Raw genomic sequence first — 16,813 nt, forward strand, 5'->3', positions numbered from 1 at the left:
TCGCAGGTATTCATGTGTGTTCATTGATAAACTCCCGAAAGAGCAATTAGATGCCACGAGCACGTGTCAGCTAATATATCTAATCACCTAAATAATCCTGTTTCTGTTCATTTCATGTTTAATGAAATAAATATGTTAAATTAAAAAAATTTGACATTTTATTATTAAACACATTAACATTTATCACCACATAAACACACACGAAAGTACAGAAAATTAGTACCGTTGGGTACCGATTCCCAGGTACCGGGTATTGGTACTGTATTGGTTCAAATGTGAAAGGTACCCATCCCTACATGTCGGGTTGGCACTGTCCACAGCAGAACCATTTCTTATGTTCATTTGACTCAGACTCTCACGGTTATGGAAAGTTGTGTATTTTGTTCATAATGTCCTTTTCAAGTTTGATCCATGTTCCATCTGTTACAATGGAGGAGGCGGGGTTTATGACCTACAGTATACTGCATCCAGTCACCAGGGAGAGCTCTAAAAGTTATGGCTTCGCTCTGGGTATCTGCTTTATGTCCACTGTTTTTTACAGTCTGTGACTCATATACATTACTTAGTTCATGGCTGAGATGAATACTTGATTCTGATTGTTCAGTTAGTGCATTCTGAGGTCTGTGACAGACTGCTGTTAAAAAGAACAGACCAGAGATACAGACACAGATCTGATCACACCAAATTGAATGACCATGTGAAGATATATAAATACTTTCTCATTGTATACTAATGAGCAGGTGGAAGTCAATTCTACAACTGGTTTATTGTACAGTTTATGAGTACTTCACAGGTTCTTAAAGGCACAGGCACAAAAGTTGGGCCCCAAGCATGCCATGGTTGTGCAGGTTGAACTTCAGACTGAATAGGAGTAAAAGTTAGTTTGAATTCAAAAGTGTAAATGGCTATATCCACTAATGCTAACTTATCATTAGGAGCACCTATGTTCTATTCAAACCAAATGCTGTTCAGCCTTTTCAGCACTCAGCGTCCTAAGTCCAAAAATTCCTGCTTTGGTCACAGCACTCTCAGATAAATGTGTTCAACATTTGGAACACAGTGACATTGACTTGTCAATGTCACTGTGTTCCAAAATGATCACTGACCAATCAGAATCAAGAAGATGGGGGAATTTTGATACCATCTTTGTCAACAAAAAATGGCGGGGGTTTGTACAGAGGAGAAACTAACCACATTCACTTTATGAGGTAAAATGTCCAGGTCTAGAGCTGCTGCTAATGCTATGACACGATTTCAACCAATTGTTTTCAGGTTTTCTTTTTGTCACTACTGAAACATTTTTAATACTGCCTGTATTTACTGCTATTTAATCTAAATTCCATTTATAACGTTGTATATACATTGTATGTACAGTATCTAAATTGTATTGTATTTTATTTCATTTTATTTTATTTTATTTCATTTTACTTATTGAAACTTCTTGATTGTACTTATGTCTGGGTTGCTGTAACAACTGAATTCCCCCCTGGGGGGATCAATAAAGTAATATCATATCTTATCTTATCTTATCTTATCCTATCTTATCTTTTTAAAATGCCACTGAATGGATGCAAATATGAAGAAAAACCAAGCCTTAAGAGACTACTTAGAGAAGTGGAAGTGCCCTGGGACATCTGTCATAACCTAGCAGCTTACAGTAAGTGCTGTACAGAGGCGCTCTAAAATTGGTGAAATTATTTTCAGAAACTTTGATCAAAAATCTAAACTTTTACACCAAGCACACTACAGAGTATTTTCAAATCATCAGACTATTTTTTTCCTTTATAAGGAGGGGAAATACCACATTCAGCTGGAGGCCTCACACAGAGCAACTGATGCTGGGAATAAGGAGTCACCATCCTGTGGGGTGTGTTCGGGGGATAAGTCTTTACGGGAAGGAATATCTCCCCAGTGACTGACGGACTACATTGCTCTGTGTGTGTGTGTGTGTGTGTGTGTGTGTGTGTGCGTGTGTGTGTGTGTGTGTGTGTGTGTGGGAGTGCACATCAGGCATGTGTACTAAAACTCTGATTTTAAGAACATGCATGCGGGGAATAGCATCTCAGTGATTCTGGCATTCCCGACATTCCTTCCTGCGAATTTCCAGTCAGCGTGAGGCTCACTGTTCCAGAGCAGTGACATCACGAGGGGGTTCCACATTCTGTCTCCCGCTCTCACACAATCCCACCCATATTTGGAAGCAAGAGGAAGGGAATCCCAGATGATGACTCAAAGGCTGCTGCTGCCAAGGGGAAAGCTCTCCACATCTGTTTTCTGTGTGTGTATGTCTATTATTAAAGTGTGTCAATGTGTACATTACCTCTTAGAGCTGGAGATGAAGTTTGCATCTGGAGGGAAAATGTGGCTGCGTGAAATAACAGCTTATGTCTGTATCTATAGGGAAAAAGTGGCACTACGAGTGATGTTGTCTTTCTATTAATAACCTCTTCTCTTGGCAGCAATGACTGTGAAAAAAAAAAAAAAAAAGCTCTGTGCTGTGGTGAATGTGTATGCTCTTGAAATCAGCTTTTTCCACTCTATAAATCCTGGAGATAGATGATGAAGTGGGTAAAAATACTCCGTTGTTAATGCCTGGCACATGGCAGTGACATGACAGCTCGAGGCTGAGTCGATATGTTAGCTGTAACCACCAGTGAGCCTGCATTGGACCTCCACAAATGAGGCCACAGAGATAGATAGGACCATAGGCTGTTCAATGTGCTCAGCAGAGTGCGACTGAGCGTCTACAGCCTGCTGGCTGAAATAAACTCCTACCTCCACAGAGAACTTTATTGGAATCATCTTTTTTTTTAGAAGCTAAAAAGTGAATAGGGAAGAAGGAAAAAAGAGCAGATTGAAAGAACAGACATGGCTTTTTTTTGTGTAGAAATTCTCTTTGTTGGAAGTCAGATGAGGACTTCGGTTTTGGAGAGGATAGAAGGGTCCAGGTCTCTGGGTCTAGGAGGCCATATCGAGGCCTAAATTTAGCTCCACTTTGTTCTCTTCTGCATGCTGGTGACAGAGGACTGGGCTCTCTGGGGTTGTCTGCGGTCCAGTGTATCAGAAAGGCCGCTGTTGTTCTCCCTGGCAGTCAGAAACACAGACGTTCCCTCAAGCAGCCCAAAAAGAAAGAACGCTTTCATGGAATATTCTGTTTAGCTGCACAGACTGTTGTGTATGATACTCCCGGGAGCCATAAAACAAGTCATTCACAGACAATATCTCACCCACGCTCTCTTTGCCACAGACTACAGCAACATAAATCTAACTGATTTCAAGGAGGAGTTGAGACAATGTTCAAAGAGTTTAGAGCATGTGTTGCTCAAATCTTAGGCAAATGGGCCTGTGAGGCAACATTATTTTTATATACATAAAAAGAGAAGAAAAGAAAATGCTACAAGAGACAATAAGAAAGTCAGAGATGCATGGAGTCATAAGTCATCCTGTGTAGCCTTTACTTTTCCTCTACATCATGCTGCTCCCCATGGGGACACTGTGTGGCGATGTTTAAAAGCTCAGTCACCCAGCACACAAATCCCTCCCTTCCTCATTAGCAAAACAAGCTAATTAAAAACCTGCTAATGAGCTGTGCTGTGGGTGTCTTAAAAAGAGAGGGAAGTCAACAGCTCTATAAAGCTGTGTAAACACATCAGAGGGACCCCTGAACAAATGGATGACACAGCTATAGTCATCCGATGGAAAACACACACACAAACACACACACTGGTCTTGCACATCCTGGTTCCAGCTTGACCATAAACATTGGAGAAAGATAAATAACAACAAGTGAGTCACTGAAAAACCAACTGGGACACACACTGTCATATCCTGAGAGAGGGAGAGAGAGATGCCCTCCTCTCACTGAAGGACAGATGGATCCCCCAATCTGTTGTGTGCTGGTGTGCCAAAAAGACACCTATCACGCCGCACCTGAGAGTAAAACCTGTTTCCTTTATGTGAGGACTAAACCATTTATTATTTCAGATATATATCAGGGTAGTGACTGGGGGGTAAACTGTACAAAAAACCCCTTACTATCTTAGAAAAACCAAAGCTCTTCAGCGACCTCTAGTGGCCGTTCTAGAGAACTGAATCTTTAACTGACGTCACCGCGGAATGTTCCACTGCACTGAACAGCAGGGGGGAGCCGGACGAATTCAAAAGTCTGCCACGGTGATTTAATGATATCTTTACAGCTGGTTTCAATTCCAGAATATAGTTTTATGGTTTGAAAATATGTTTACTATTGTGCTGTTAAAGAAAATGATAAAAAATTAGGCGTTTACACAATTATAAACATATTGGTTTGTCCTGTGTGACAAATCCAGGAAGTGCAGAGAGACAGGCGCCTTTTCTGAGCTCATGTTGTCAGGCAAAAAAAAAAAAAAGTAGCCGTGAAATAAGCATTAATTTTTAATCAATAAGCAAACCACTTCAACAGAAATTCATCACCTGGAACTGAATTACGCAATATGGCTGCCAAGAAGAAGCGCGCGCCAAGTGCAGAGAACGACAGCTGGGTTGTCATTGCTGCAGGTAAGTTAAGGTGGCTTATAAAGACTCTCAGTTTGAGCTAAGTCAGCTAGCTTACCCTGCAACTTTGATTGGTAACCCTAGTAACGTTACTACCATGCCTGCACAGTTCATAGTTACTACACCGTGGCAACTTAGTCCGTTCTTACCTAAAGGGAAAGTGTGAAATGCATTGAATTCACTGAATTCAAAGCTTCATTTGTTTTCACTCTCGAAAAAGAGAACAGGTGTGTTTGAGTTACCTTAAATACTCTTATACAGAGCGGGTTCGTCAACAGGGAGTAGTATACCTGGCCACCATGTGTCACCATCATGTTTCTACAGCAGGTCTGAGAGGATCAAAGAAACACTGACCCCAAAGTAGATGCAGCCTTCAAGTTCCTTAAATGAAGTAAAGTCGAAAAGGTGCCGTAAACCTGCAGCGTTTGTACAGGTCTGCAAGGGAGCACTTCACTAGTTGCAGAATACTCTGATCAAATGAAAACAGATGAGAGTAGTGTTCCTAACTTTCTCACTACTAAATAAGGGACAGGTGCCATGGTGGTGTGAGCATGATGTGTGAATTCAGCATATATTCTGATTCTGATTCAACTGGAAATGCAGAAAGTGTGTATATTCCCTTTAATCCTTACTGTATCATTATGTAATCTCATATGAATAAACCTCTAAGAAACCACAATTTCTTTACATCAAAAAACAGGCAAAATGACCTTAAGGAAAATCATATTTGCATGTTCAACTGCTGCTGAGAAGACCATAATACATTCCTGGTTCTCTACTGACCCTCCATCCTTAAAACAAGGGTTTAATTACTTTAGAGATATTGCTCTCATAGAAAGGTCACTGGCTGTAATTCATAAGGCACGAGCATCCACTGTCGAGTCTTGGGATCTCCTTATTACTTCTCTTTGAAATGTAAAGCTATGACTTTTTTTTTTTTTTACTATTAATATATAGAATATGAAACCTACACATATAAGCTATCTAATTGATGGATATGTCCTTTTAATCCTCTCTCTCTTCTATTTTATTTGTTATTTGTATTTATTATTTTTTTATTCCAAATGTATGGATGATGGTGTGGCCTTGTGTCACTTCTCTTTAATTTACCTACTTGTTCTCTGTCATTATTTTTGATTTATATTATCTTTATAACACAGCATTGGTGTAATGTAAATGTTTTGTTTAACGGCGATGTCATCTGCTGTGAAAAAATTCAATAAAACTTTGGATCTCAAAAAAAACAAAACAGGCAAAATAAAAATGAAATGCGAAAGAGAAGTATGACTCACCAAATGTACTTTTTGCTGCTCTTGACTGACTCAAGCAGTCTTTTGTTCTTTTGCACAGCCAGAGAGAAGTCCTTACATGACAAGTCCCACTTTACAGATATTTGAAGTTCCTTTTTGATCAGTTCTGTGCTGCATCTGTTTCTTGAGTCTGACCATTTAATGACCATCAGAGAGAAAATCCTCTCCACATTTTTTTTCCGGACTTGCCGCATTTCAGGGGGCCTATGATTGGATGACAGGCGGTGTGATTGGCACATGATCTGCCACTGGCCCACTGCTGTTTGATCTGATCTAGGATCTGTAGAGTGCAGTCTGCTGTATTTATAAGAGTCAATAGTCAATATACGGGACATTTGAGGTCCTGTATGAAACAAACCAATTTAGCCCAATATACGGGATGTCCCGACTAATACGGGACAGTTGGCAACCCTTGATGAAAGAACCACCTTACATCTTAGTGGATTTAGTGCCATAATGTCTGAAAAAGTGCTGCTGAAGTCCCTTTTTGGAGGCCTTTGTGGTAATTAAATGATTATAAAACGCCCCCTTTAGTGCCCTTGTAATGGAAATTGTGGAATAAATACCCTCTGGTTGATCCCACAGTGTGTAAAATGTAAACAAAATGCCCTAATAGTAATTTGATGTTATTAAATATGTCAATTTGTTATGCAGGGTATGTGATTAAAGTTTAAAACTCTACATAATGTGTTTAAATTGAAGTATTAAATCAGACAATAGACTTAAATAATTTCATTTTGTGCACGTGTTACATTCAATTTTTCACATTAAAAGTCTAGCTGAAATGTGAGTTTTGTGCAGGAAGTAGCATGTTTTTTAAAAATTATTTATTGAAAGTTTTCTTTTAGATAAAACTGATGCATAAATAATCATCAGAATGCAGGATGTTAAATAACATTTCCTGGGAGAGGACCAAGCGGCAACACCCGGCTGTGAGAATTGAAGCCAATGTGGAAGTGTTAGTAACTGCAGTTCCTTGCGTGTCCGCTTGAGGTTTGCTAAACCCTTCAAACCCCTGTAGATATCAGCAGTCTAAAAAAGTATTCCAATTCTGCTACCTCCAGGGTACCAACTTCCCAGGTTGTCCACCTACATTTTGTGACAGACCATCTTTTTCACAGGTTAGAGCTTTGTCTGTGTAACTACCTTATGATTACAGAAGAGAGAAGAGAAACAGAAAACTGAAGAGCTCACAAAATGATCTTCATTTTGCAGCTGGAGGCAGATCTTTGATGGTCAAAACTTTTTGCACTAGTGACCTGTTGCATACAGCAGGTGCACAATTTTTTTCGCCCCTGCCCCTCAAACAGCCCAAGCAGCCACTGATGGTGATTATCAAAATGTCAAACTTGTGGCTTCAAAATGGCACTTCACAAACAAACAGGTGATGTGGCTCCAATTCTTGTTTGTGCTCTAAATTTGTTTTTGCAGCTATCCTTGGATGTTTGAAGGAGAGGATAAGGGAAGCCTTTATAAGTTGGTCAGTGGCTGCCTACTCAAGGCTACAATCCACCTAATACAAAACTCTGCCTCTTTAACTGATGCTCAGATTGTTTTTGGGAATGTTTGCACGCTTTTAACTTCAGTGTATTACCTCTGACCTGGTAAGCAAGTGATTACAAATGTGTCTGTAAATATGTTTCTAGAATTACATGAATAATCATGGAGCTTCTTTTTGTTTTGTGTTCACAGACTCGGCCACTGACACACAGAAGCATGACAGTGACCCAGCTTTTGTGAGACTAAGGAATCCCTCTACTGGTCAGTCTTCTATTTATTGTTATACACATATCTGCACAAATATTATCCCACTACTGTTATAGGTCTATAAACTTGAAGAAAAGGCTTCACACATCTATTTCATGGGACAGGTTAATAGAGGATTGAGAAGGTCACAAAATTTGAATTACAAGAATCCTGCACACTGTCCATCCTACCATTAGGCAAACGTTTGCCTAATGAAGGTCTAGTTCCAAAATGTTGACATTAAAACTACATTTTTTTGCAAGTTGGACAGTGTGAGGGATTCTTGAAATTCTAAAGGTCTATATTGACTGATAGATCATAGATAAATTATACATTTTAAGTTTCCTGTGGTTGAAGCAATTTCTTCAATTTGCTTTTTTGCTCAACAAACAGCACAAAATCAAAAGTTAGTCGATTTACTATCAGACAAGATCATAAATACCAGCATCTCTATTCACATTTAAGAGAGTGGAGTGATTTATTTTACTCCTTATATTTATTTATGAACGGACTCAAGTGTTGAAAAATTTTCTGTAAAGTTGAGCACCAATAGATTGAGCTTTTTTTTATGTGTGTGCCGTTTTTGCTCCTTTGATGCACAAACATGTGGACACAGATCAATACATACTTATGATACCCAGTTCTCCTTCCACAGATCTCTCTCTTAAATGATCAATAGGTGGTCAAACTGGTTCACATGTGCAGCAGTGTGTCATGATAATTTTAATGTACAAGTTCTTTAAAAAGAACATTATCTTTTTACGAGAAATGAAAGATGTTCAAGATCTTTGATAAACTTTCGTTCAGATGAGTTTCGTTAAACAGAAAACTCCACAGATTGCCTTTCACTGAGGATCTAATAGTTGCAGATTGAAAGTGAAAAGGTTGTTTTTTTGGCAGAACTTAAAACACTGTGCAAACATGCAGTCAGAATATCATAAGTATAAAGCCAAGTGATCATCAGAAGTGCCTGCATGTTGCACGTTCTGAACCTTGTGAAGTCATTTTGTGTTTTTCTGTCCTACAGATGCAGCATCTCTATTCATGCTGGGCAGCGGTGACGTGCAACTGTATGAGGTCAAAGCATTTGAAGAAGATTTCCACTCCTGGTTCGTTGGTCAGACTGTCCAGAGAGGTTGGTCTTGTTCCTCTTTAAGGCGAAAACTCTGAGAAACCTGAAAACTGAAACAATGGCTCACAAAGCTCTTAACCCTCATAAAGAATGAAAGATCCCTCTGAAAGATCATTTGTACCAAGCCTGAAAAGACAGCAAAATAAGCCCTAACTACCTGATAATGGTCAAAAGAAAAAGTATCTGTGTTTTATGACAAGACACCCTCCGCACAGACATGGTAAATCGAGAATTGAAGCCAATGCAGATGTGCTAAACACTGCAGTTTCTTGAGGATCCGCTTGAGGCTTGCTCCAGAAGTACTGGAAACCACATACACACAAATTCAAAAAAGACGTTCTTTACAGCAGACGTTTACAGCCTGGTACAAAATAAATTTTATTCTTAATAGCTAATTTCTTGATCAGCACACACTTTACACCGTTTATGACTTTTAGCTTGTCTTATTTTTATTTTGGTTTTAGTTCAAGATTAGTTCTTAATTTGGGGAAATACTCTTTTCTCTAAGAATTCTCTAACATTTTTTTCATAACGCGGCAGTTTCGAAGACATTAAGATTACAAGTTTTCCATTATGAGAGGCCCAGCTGACTTGATTGACAGGCGGAAACACTGTGGCTCAAAGCCCGCCTCTTTACCTCACACTAGCTCGACAGCAGTTAGGTTGCGTTCAGCATTTCCAATATGGCTACCGCAGACGATTGGCTTCAAAACAGCGCTTCAGAAACAGATGTGTGACGTCACGGATACTATATCAACTAATTATACAGTCTATGGTGTTATAGCTCATGATAGCTGACTTTGTAACAGTGTTTAAAATACTGACTTTGAAGTTGTTTTTGATTAGGTTCATATAAAATAACAAAATATTTAGTGATCCTGAAACTTCTTCTCCATAACTTTGACTGTGTTCCTGTTTGAGCGTGTGTTAATCAGGTCATTACATCTTTTTTTAAACACCGTGTCTTTTTCTTTAACAGATGGCAGACTCCTCTTCGTAACAGCAATGGATCCTCTCTTCCTTATTCTACCCTATTTGATCAAATCTGGCAAAGAGGTAAGAAAGAGAGACGTGTTACTTTAGCAGCTGTTTCAGTGACACTTTATATTTAATGAGTCTGCCAAAGTGAGGGTTTGATTCCCCCTGGTGTCTGATTTGCAGTTTTTTTCTTTAAACCCTCATCTTACTTGTTTGATATTCTAATATTTATTAAATACACCTTTAATTTGAGATATATAAAGGCTGTGATATAACAGTAATCAGCATCATGAGAGTAAAATTAAGTGAAGGTTGAATTTGACTTTTAATTATTTATACCTTTGAAAGAAAAGTGCAAAAGTTCATCTGATGATGAGGTTTGTGTGTCGACTCTTCTTAATCTGGGCTCTGTGGGTTCTAGTTCCGGGCTGGTGCTCGCGCTGGTTCAGAGCTGGTTCAACTTGCGAACCAACTCGGCACCAGCTTGTTTTTCCACCTGCTCAAGCCCGTGGAAGAGCCACGTCATGACGCCACTTCTATGTGACCGCAAATCCCAGCAGCGCTTGCGCGAACTTTCCCTCACAATTGCAATGATGGTGTACAACGTAGCATGCTTGCCGGTGTTTCACCTGGCTTTTCTTGATCATATCAGGTCCCAAATACCTCTTTTCAACCAATGCAAACCGGGTTGTATTTCCGGGCTGTTGCTCGCGCTGGTTCGGAGCTGGTTGGACTCACAAACCAACACGGCACCCGCTTGTTTTTCCGCCTGTGGAAGAGTCATGTCATGACGTCAGATTTACATGACCGCTTTTCCCAGCAGTGCTAGCGCGAACTTTCCCTCACAACAACAACAACGGCAGCTTGTCTCCTCAGCCGACCACTGCTTTGCCTCAGAATCCATTAGTCTCTTTTATTTTTTTGCTGCGGGACAATGGTGGAACTAGTTTGGTTTGTGTTTTTGATCACGGCACCCCTGTCCCTCGCCCCTGATGTAAGCGGTCTGCAGTTCTAGACCAGCAAAGAGTTGGAGCCGCTCTTGAACCGGTTTTCCTGGCCAGGAGCCGGTTCACTCACAGTCGAAACACGAAAAAACGGTTCTCAATTGAATGCCGGCTCCGAACTGGCCCTGAAACTGCCTCAGTGGAAAAGGGGTACTACACCTTTCAGACATAAAAACATGCAGCCAAAAGTGCTTCACAGAATAACAGAGAGACAGAAAACAACAGCAATGGTAAAATTAAAAAAGCAGAATTATAAATAAAATACTTAAAAATAAAATAAGATACAATATACAATACAGTAAAATTAATAAAATAAGCAATACTGGAAAGAAAAGTTAAAAATAAGGTAGTGTTAAGATCAGATGAATACAAGATTAAGTGTTTATGATACATTTTACACGTGAGAGCTGCTTCACCCCAACTCAGCCTCTGCCTTCTAAAAATCCCAGAAATCCTGAGATACATTGTTTGGGTGTTATCCAGGGTGAGGAGAGATCAATAAATCTATATCTACACCTCCAGCACTGGTGGGCACACTCACAGGTCCATGTTTCTTGGCTTAGCACCAAAACGTGGAGGTGTGAAAATATCAAACTTCAGCTTATATAAAGATGGTGGTTTATGAGTCGAAACTTTTTCTTTACCAACAAACAGGAACGGCAACATTTCAGGAGCCTGCTTTATGATAGCATTGTAAGGCTTTCTCAAGCTGAAAGACCATCTGTGCTCACAGAGTGTGCCTGGATACTCCTGATGGTGCTATTGAACAACTGCTATAAGAGCCTTTACCTCTCAGTGAGGACGCAAAATATTATGAGCATGTTTCTGGTGTCATTATATATTACATTGTGTTGTGTTGACCTGATCTGGGTAACTCTGCACATATGACAAACATATAGATGTATCTTTATTCACATTAAAGTGAATTAAGTCTGTAAATGCAAGATGATCTGTCATTCAGTACAAACCGCAGCACAGCAGGTGGCAGTATGCACCTTTAAAAATATGACTGAAGTCACACTTAAGCTCCTAAGTTAGAGGAGTTTTCTTATTGCCAAGTAAATATGGGATATGTTTTTAAAAGCATGGTGTTCTGTGTCTGCATCTGACTCTTGCTCATCACAATAAGTGTATGAATATGATTAGGTGGTTGGTAGTTTTAATATTTTTGCATTGGGATCCACAGCTGGTCAAAAAGAGTTGAAAAATATTTTAATTTCATAAATCTTACACTGTGCATATCTGGTATAAGATAAGTCATTAAAACTATGCATGCAAAATCGTGTCAAAATGTGTTAACTAAATTCCATAAAACTGTGTTTATAGTGCCAGACTTTGCATCTCAGATTCTGAATCTTTCAATTTTTCTATCTCACTCTGCGCACACAAAAGAAAGAATATCTTTTAAATCTCTTGAAAATATTCTGTCTGCTGCTCAGGGGAAGTTCCAGCCCGTGGATCAAGTTGTTATGGATGAAGAATTCCCAGCGTGTTCAAGGCTGCTGAGCTGCACGCGTTCTCTGGCCTCCCTGCACCACATTGCAGATGAAAAGGGTAAAGTTTACTTTTTGAGGCTGATGCCAGTGAACTATGACACCGTGTTGGCTTCATTGTTTTAGAAGTTGTGTTTTGTACTTGCAGAAGTAGGGAAGCTGAAGTTCCATCGATACAGTGGAGAGAAAACAATGAGTTGGTTGAAGAAAAAGGTACCCAGCACTCTCTTTTATTCATATACTGAACGTATCCACATGTCATTTTTAACTACAGACACTACAGAAAGGACAGAGTCTGTTTTCAATAGGGGCATGATTCACAAGTGTAATGAGGATATAATATTAAATGAGTAATCAGACAACAAACACAATGTGCGTTTGATTCTGTCATTTTTACTTGGCTCAATGGATCAGCAATCATTAGTCCACTCATTCCATTGTTATTTCATTTCAGTGATATTTGATATACAATATATGTTATTCCTAAAGCACCTAAGATATTTTGAATCCACCAGACACTGTTAGACTGTTTAAGTGCTTTAAGCAGCAGAATTGAATACTTTGTTTCTGTGTTTGTTGTAGGTAGAGAGGACGGTTGCTGCGCTCAAGAAGAGACATATCTCAGTGGGAGAAGGAGTCAAATCTTCAACATATGTCCGAGTAAAGTCAGAGTCAGACCATAATGAGGGTAAGTAGTTTCAGCTTTATTCTTCAAGGCTGTTATTTTGTGATGTTCCATCTCCATTGCCACCTTCTTATTTAGAGAGAACATTTAATAAGTCTGCTCTTTTTCACCTTCATGTTTTTGCAGCGTCGACCAATAGATGGCAGTCATATTTTATAGTTCACATCTATTGGTTAACCCTAAAACATTCTTCCAACTGTTAACTATGTTAAACATGAGGTAGGCTTTTTATCCCTCATCAACTTCAATTATATTTTTATGATTCAGAGGACTACCTCCGTTACGCCCACGGCCTGATATCAGAGTACATCAGTGAAGACCTGAGCAAAGCTCTCCTCAAACATCTGCAGTAAGTGACATCTATCACATTTGTAAGCTTTGTTAATAAGTATTTGTGCAATAGTGTGGTGGTTAAGTGGATCAAGCTTTGTTTATCTTGCACTCCACAGGTTACCTGAGCTCACAAGCCCCAAAGAGACAGAACCTCCTTCAAAGGTGTGTCATCCTCTCTGAGCATATTCTCCTCTCCTCTCCTCTCCTCTCCTCTCCTCTCCTCTCCTCTCCTCTCCTCTCCTCTCCTCTCCTCTCCTCTCCTCTCCTCTCCTCTCCTCTCCTGTGTCATGCTTAAGAACTGAGCTTTTTTCTTTTCCTCCAACTTAATCTAACATCATTTCTTTTGCATATTTTAGATAGGGCTGGGCGATAAAACGAGAACGATAATTATTGTGATAAATAAATAGAAAAAATGTACGATAAAACTTTGATATATTTGAACCTGTAATTACACTTCCCGGCCACTGGAAATGGAGGGGGGCGTTAGTGTGTCTTAAATGCTAGTTCCCACCCATAGACATATAAAGAGTAGACACTGCATCGACCGCTACTACCTATTGGTGCTGACCAGCCGTGGGGCCGCCATCTTGGTCCGTTCACCCGCTCCCCTCAGTGTAATCTGTTTGGCTGGCACAATTAAGTGTCAGCGCATTTAATCAATCATAACTCGCTGAATATTAAACTGATTTTCATGCAGGTTTTTATTTTTTCTGCAAACGTCATGCATGTAGGTATGATACAGGACACATGGTTTGGCGTATTTTGATATTCATACTGGGCTTAACAGTAATAGAATATTCTGATATGTGATAAATGTGATGTATGATAGGTATTTTGTCACATAGGGCTCTGGCATGTTGAAGTCTCTGCTGCTTCAGTTTGCGTTTACAGGTAGGATCATGGGTAGGATGACTGGACCAAGATGGCAGCCGTATTTCTTGTGCCCCAGCTAGGGATGCACCGATCCCACTTTTTAGGTCCCAATACTGATATTGATACCTGGGCTTTGGTATCTGCCGATACCGACACTAGCCGATCCGATCCCGGTATTGGTTTGACAATCTCTATTCCTTAATGTGAGGATAGAATCATGTTTTGGCAACTTCAGGCTTTTCTGACTTTGTCGGAACAATTAAATCCAAAAACCTGTCCGTTTTTTCACACTTTGAATCCATTTATAGAAGGTTTCTTTCTACTTTGCAGTCGGCTACAGCTGACGTAAACTTCTTCCTTTGGGCTCCCATTATATTTTTCAGCGCGACTGCCATGCATCGAAACATTACCGCTGCACATGTTGCAAATTTCCGGTGGAGTTGTTAGCAAAAGAAGCATGCACCTAAACTTCAGAGCCTCTGTAGTTATCCTCCATCATGCTCAACCGGGCATAAATGCACAGACTGGCCGGCGCTGATGACGTAGGAGACGCTGTTGTAAACACAGGAAAGCATAGAACTGAGATGAATAGCTCTGCCATATGGATCGGCACTATGTTTCGGCCCCCTGTCTAGCTTTTTGAGTCTGATCTAGCCGATATCCGATACCAGGATCGGAACGGTCCATCCCTAGCCCCAGCAGCCAATGCAGCGTCTACTCTTTATATGTCTATGGTTCCCACACATCATTTAACAGACGTCGGCATTGAACAGCCAATCATGTCACAGGGTAAGAGGAAGGCAGGCTTAAAGATGTTTGGACGTTTGTAAATACAGCTGAAACGAGCAACAGCGACACTGAACACAACGCGAAACCTACAGAGAGAAAACATGCTCGACAAGAAAGGCCACTGAACTTAATTAGTTAAGATATTTTGGCTTTTTACTACACGACTAAATCCCAGATATAAGCTAACAAAGCGTCTGGTTTCTTCAACTTTCACTCAGGAGAAAAAAATCTGCCTTTAAAATGAAATGAAAGAATGATTTTAAATTTATTGTGAAAATTATCGATGTAGACTGACATGAAAAATATCATTGTGATAACATATTTTTTAATATCGCCCAGCTCTAATTTAAATCACTCATTAGAAATTAAATCTATCATCCTTTCACTGGGCTTGTTTGTTTTTAACATTTGTTTTTCACAGCTCTTTCATCAGTAGTGTGTAAGCTCATGTTCCAAGCTCGTTGTGGTGTGTGTGTGTTTCCGCTGTTAAAAGTTTGGTGCTCTTTTTTCATGAAAAGCTCTTCTTACTTCCTGATTTGGCAGAAGCGGAAGCTTTCAGACAAACCGGTGGAGGCCGGAGAGGACTACACCAAATTCAACAGCTCAGACTTTATCCGGAAAGTGAGTGAATACTGCTTTCTGCCTGAATAGACCCAACAGTTAGAAATCTGTAGCTCAGATCCTCATTTTTTTCTTGATTTTATCATTATGGCCCAGGTGATTTGTTTGCTTTCATCTTGGAATCTGCTTTTCTTTCCTGAGACCTTGAGCGATTGTTAGTGCAGCTTTTATTTGCTGACTGCTTTCTCTCTGCTTTGTCTGAGTATACACGGGGGTCAGAAGGGGCTTACCTTGTACAAATGTGTTTTTTTTTGTCTCAGTTTGAATTGAAGTTGATTATATGTAATGAATTCTCTGCTACCTCCAAGCAAAGTCAACCGGTTTTCATATTGATTTTTCTTCTCTCGTTTCAGCCGCCCAAGAAGATGACTACTGCTCAGAAATCTCTGGCCAAGGTAGACAAGACTGGCATGAAGCCCATGTCGTCCTTCTTCAGCCCCAAGGCCAAAGCAGGAAAGCAGTAGATGTTGAACAGCATCTGGTTTGTATATGACACGTTTGTAATAAAGAAAAGAAAAAGTATTTATGATCTTAAGACTTTCTTTTTCCAAGATGTGAATGTGATGATGAGGTGAGAATGAGAAGAGAAAGTCTTTAGGTATTTTACAAACCCCATGAGGGTCTGCATTAATTTGTTATTTTATGTAGCTGTCTACACCTCAGTTAGATATTGCACTCTATGCTCCACTTTTCCACACTCAAGACAGATATATTGCTACTAGTGACTTTTAGAGAATAAGGTTTCCTGTATATAAATATGGACCATGCATCTCCACCTCCTGTTGTACAGAAGTGGAGCCAAAATAGTCTGCGCAGTGAGAATCGCCCAGAGAATGAAAATAATAATAACAATTTTATTTGTAGAGCACTTTTCAAAACCAGGTTACAAAGTGCTTTACATGGGCAGCAAAATAAAACAGGCAGATCATAAAAACACAAGATCAAGAAATGAAACATATTTTAAAAGATATAAAAGTCCCCTAAAAGAACTCTAAAGGAATACAATTATTTCAAAATGTATTTCTTAAGACGGTTAAAATAAAATAAAGTCAAATAAAATTCTGATAAAATCCGGGAAGGCTCTGTGATAGAAGTATGTTTTAAGAAGGGGTTCAAAGAGCTCACTGACTCAGTAGTCAGTGAGGATCTTTGACATTAATATCCCGCCTCTTCCACTAACCAAATCGCACTTTTAACCTACAGATAAAACAACAGAGACACCACAGGTAGGTAGATACCTCAGGGTAACAGCTTCTTGTTTGAGTTTATAGTAGACACTACATAGATGCATGCAAATCTATAACCTGTACTCAAAG

At 39.6% G+C, this 16,813-nt stretch overlaps 1 protein-coding gene across 1 annotated transcript; it reads left to right on the plus strand.

Annotated features, from left to right (window-relative positions):
• Nucleotides 1–4,264: 4,264 nt before the first annotated feature.
• On the plus strand, nt 4,265–16,019 carry rnaseh2b (ribonuclease H2, subunit B). Its single transcript, XM_034694747.1, has 11 exons — nt 4,265–4,536; nt 7,536–7,604; nt 8,617–8,724; nt 9,701–9,777; nt 12,143–12,257; nt 12,345–12,409; nt 12,779–12,884; nt 13,149–13,230; nt 13,331–13,376; nt 15,420–15,497; nt 15,851–16,019. The coding sequence occupies exons 1-11, from the start codon at nt 4,473–4,475 to the stop codon at nt 15,959–15,961; spliced, it is 921 nt and encodes a 306-aa protein (XP_034550638.1). The 5' UTR covers nt 4,265–4,472; the 3' UTR covers nt 15,962–16,019.
• Nucleotides 16,020–16,813: the final 794 nt, after the last annotated feature.

The sequence above is a fragment of the Notolabrus celidotus genome, chromosome 10 (assembly GCF_009762535.1).
Source record: "Notolabrus celidotus isolate fNotCel1 chromosome 10, fNotCel1.pri, whole genome shotgun sequence".
Lineage (NCBI taxonomy): Eukaryota > Metazoa > Chordata > Actinopteri > Labriformes > Labridae > Notolabrus > Notolabrus celidotus.

Bases quoted from the DNA above. Each gene is read 5' to 3' on its own strand.
- rnaseh2b (XM_034694747.1), top strand. From the start codon at position 4,473: ATGGCTGCCAAGAAGAAGCGCGCGCCAAGTGCAGAGAACGACAGCTGG. The intron at 7,605-8,616 runs GTCAGTCTTCTA...TCTGTCCTACAG, and splicing joins ACTAAGGAATCCCTCTACTG to ATGCAGCATCTCTATTCATG. The intron at 12,258-12,344 runs GTAAAGTTTACT...TTGTACTTGCAG, and splicing joins CCACATTGCAGATGAAAAGG to AAGTAGGGAAGCTGAAGTTC.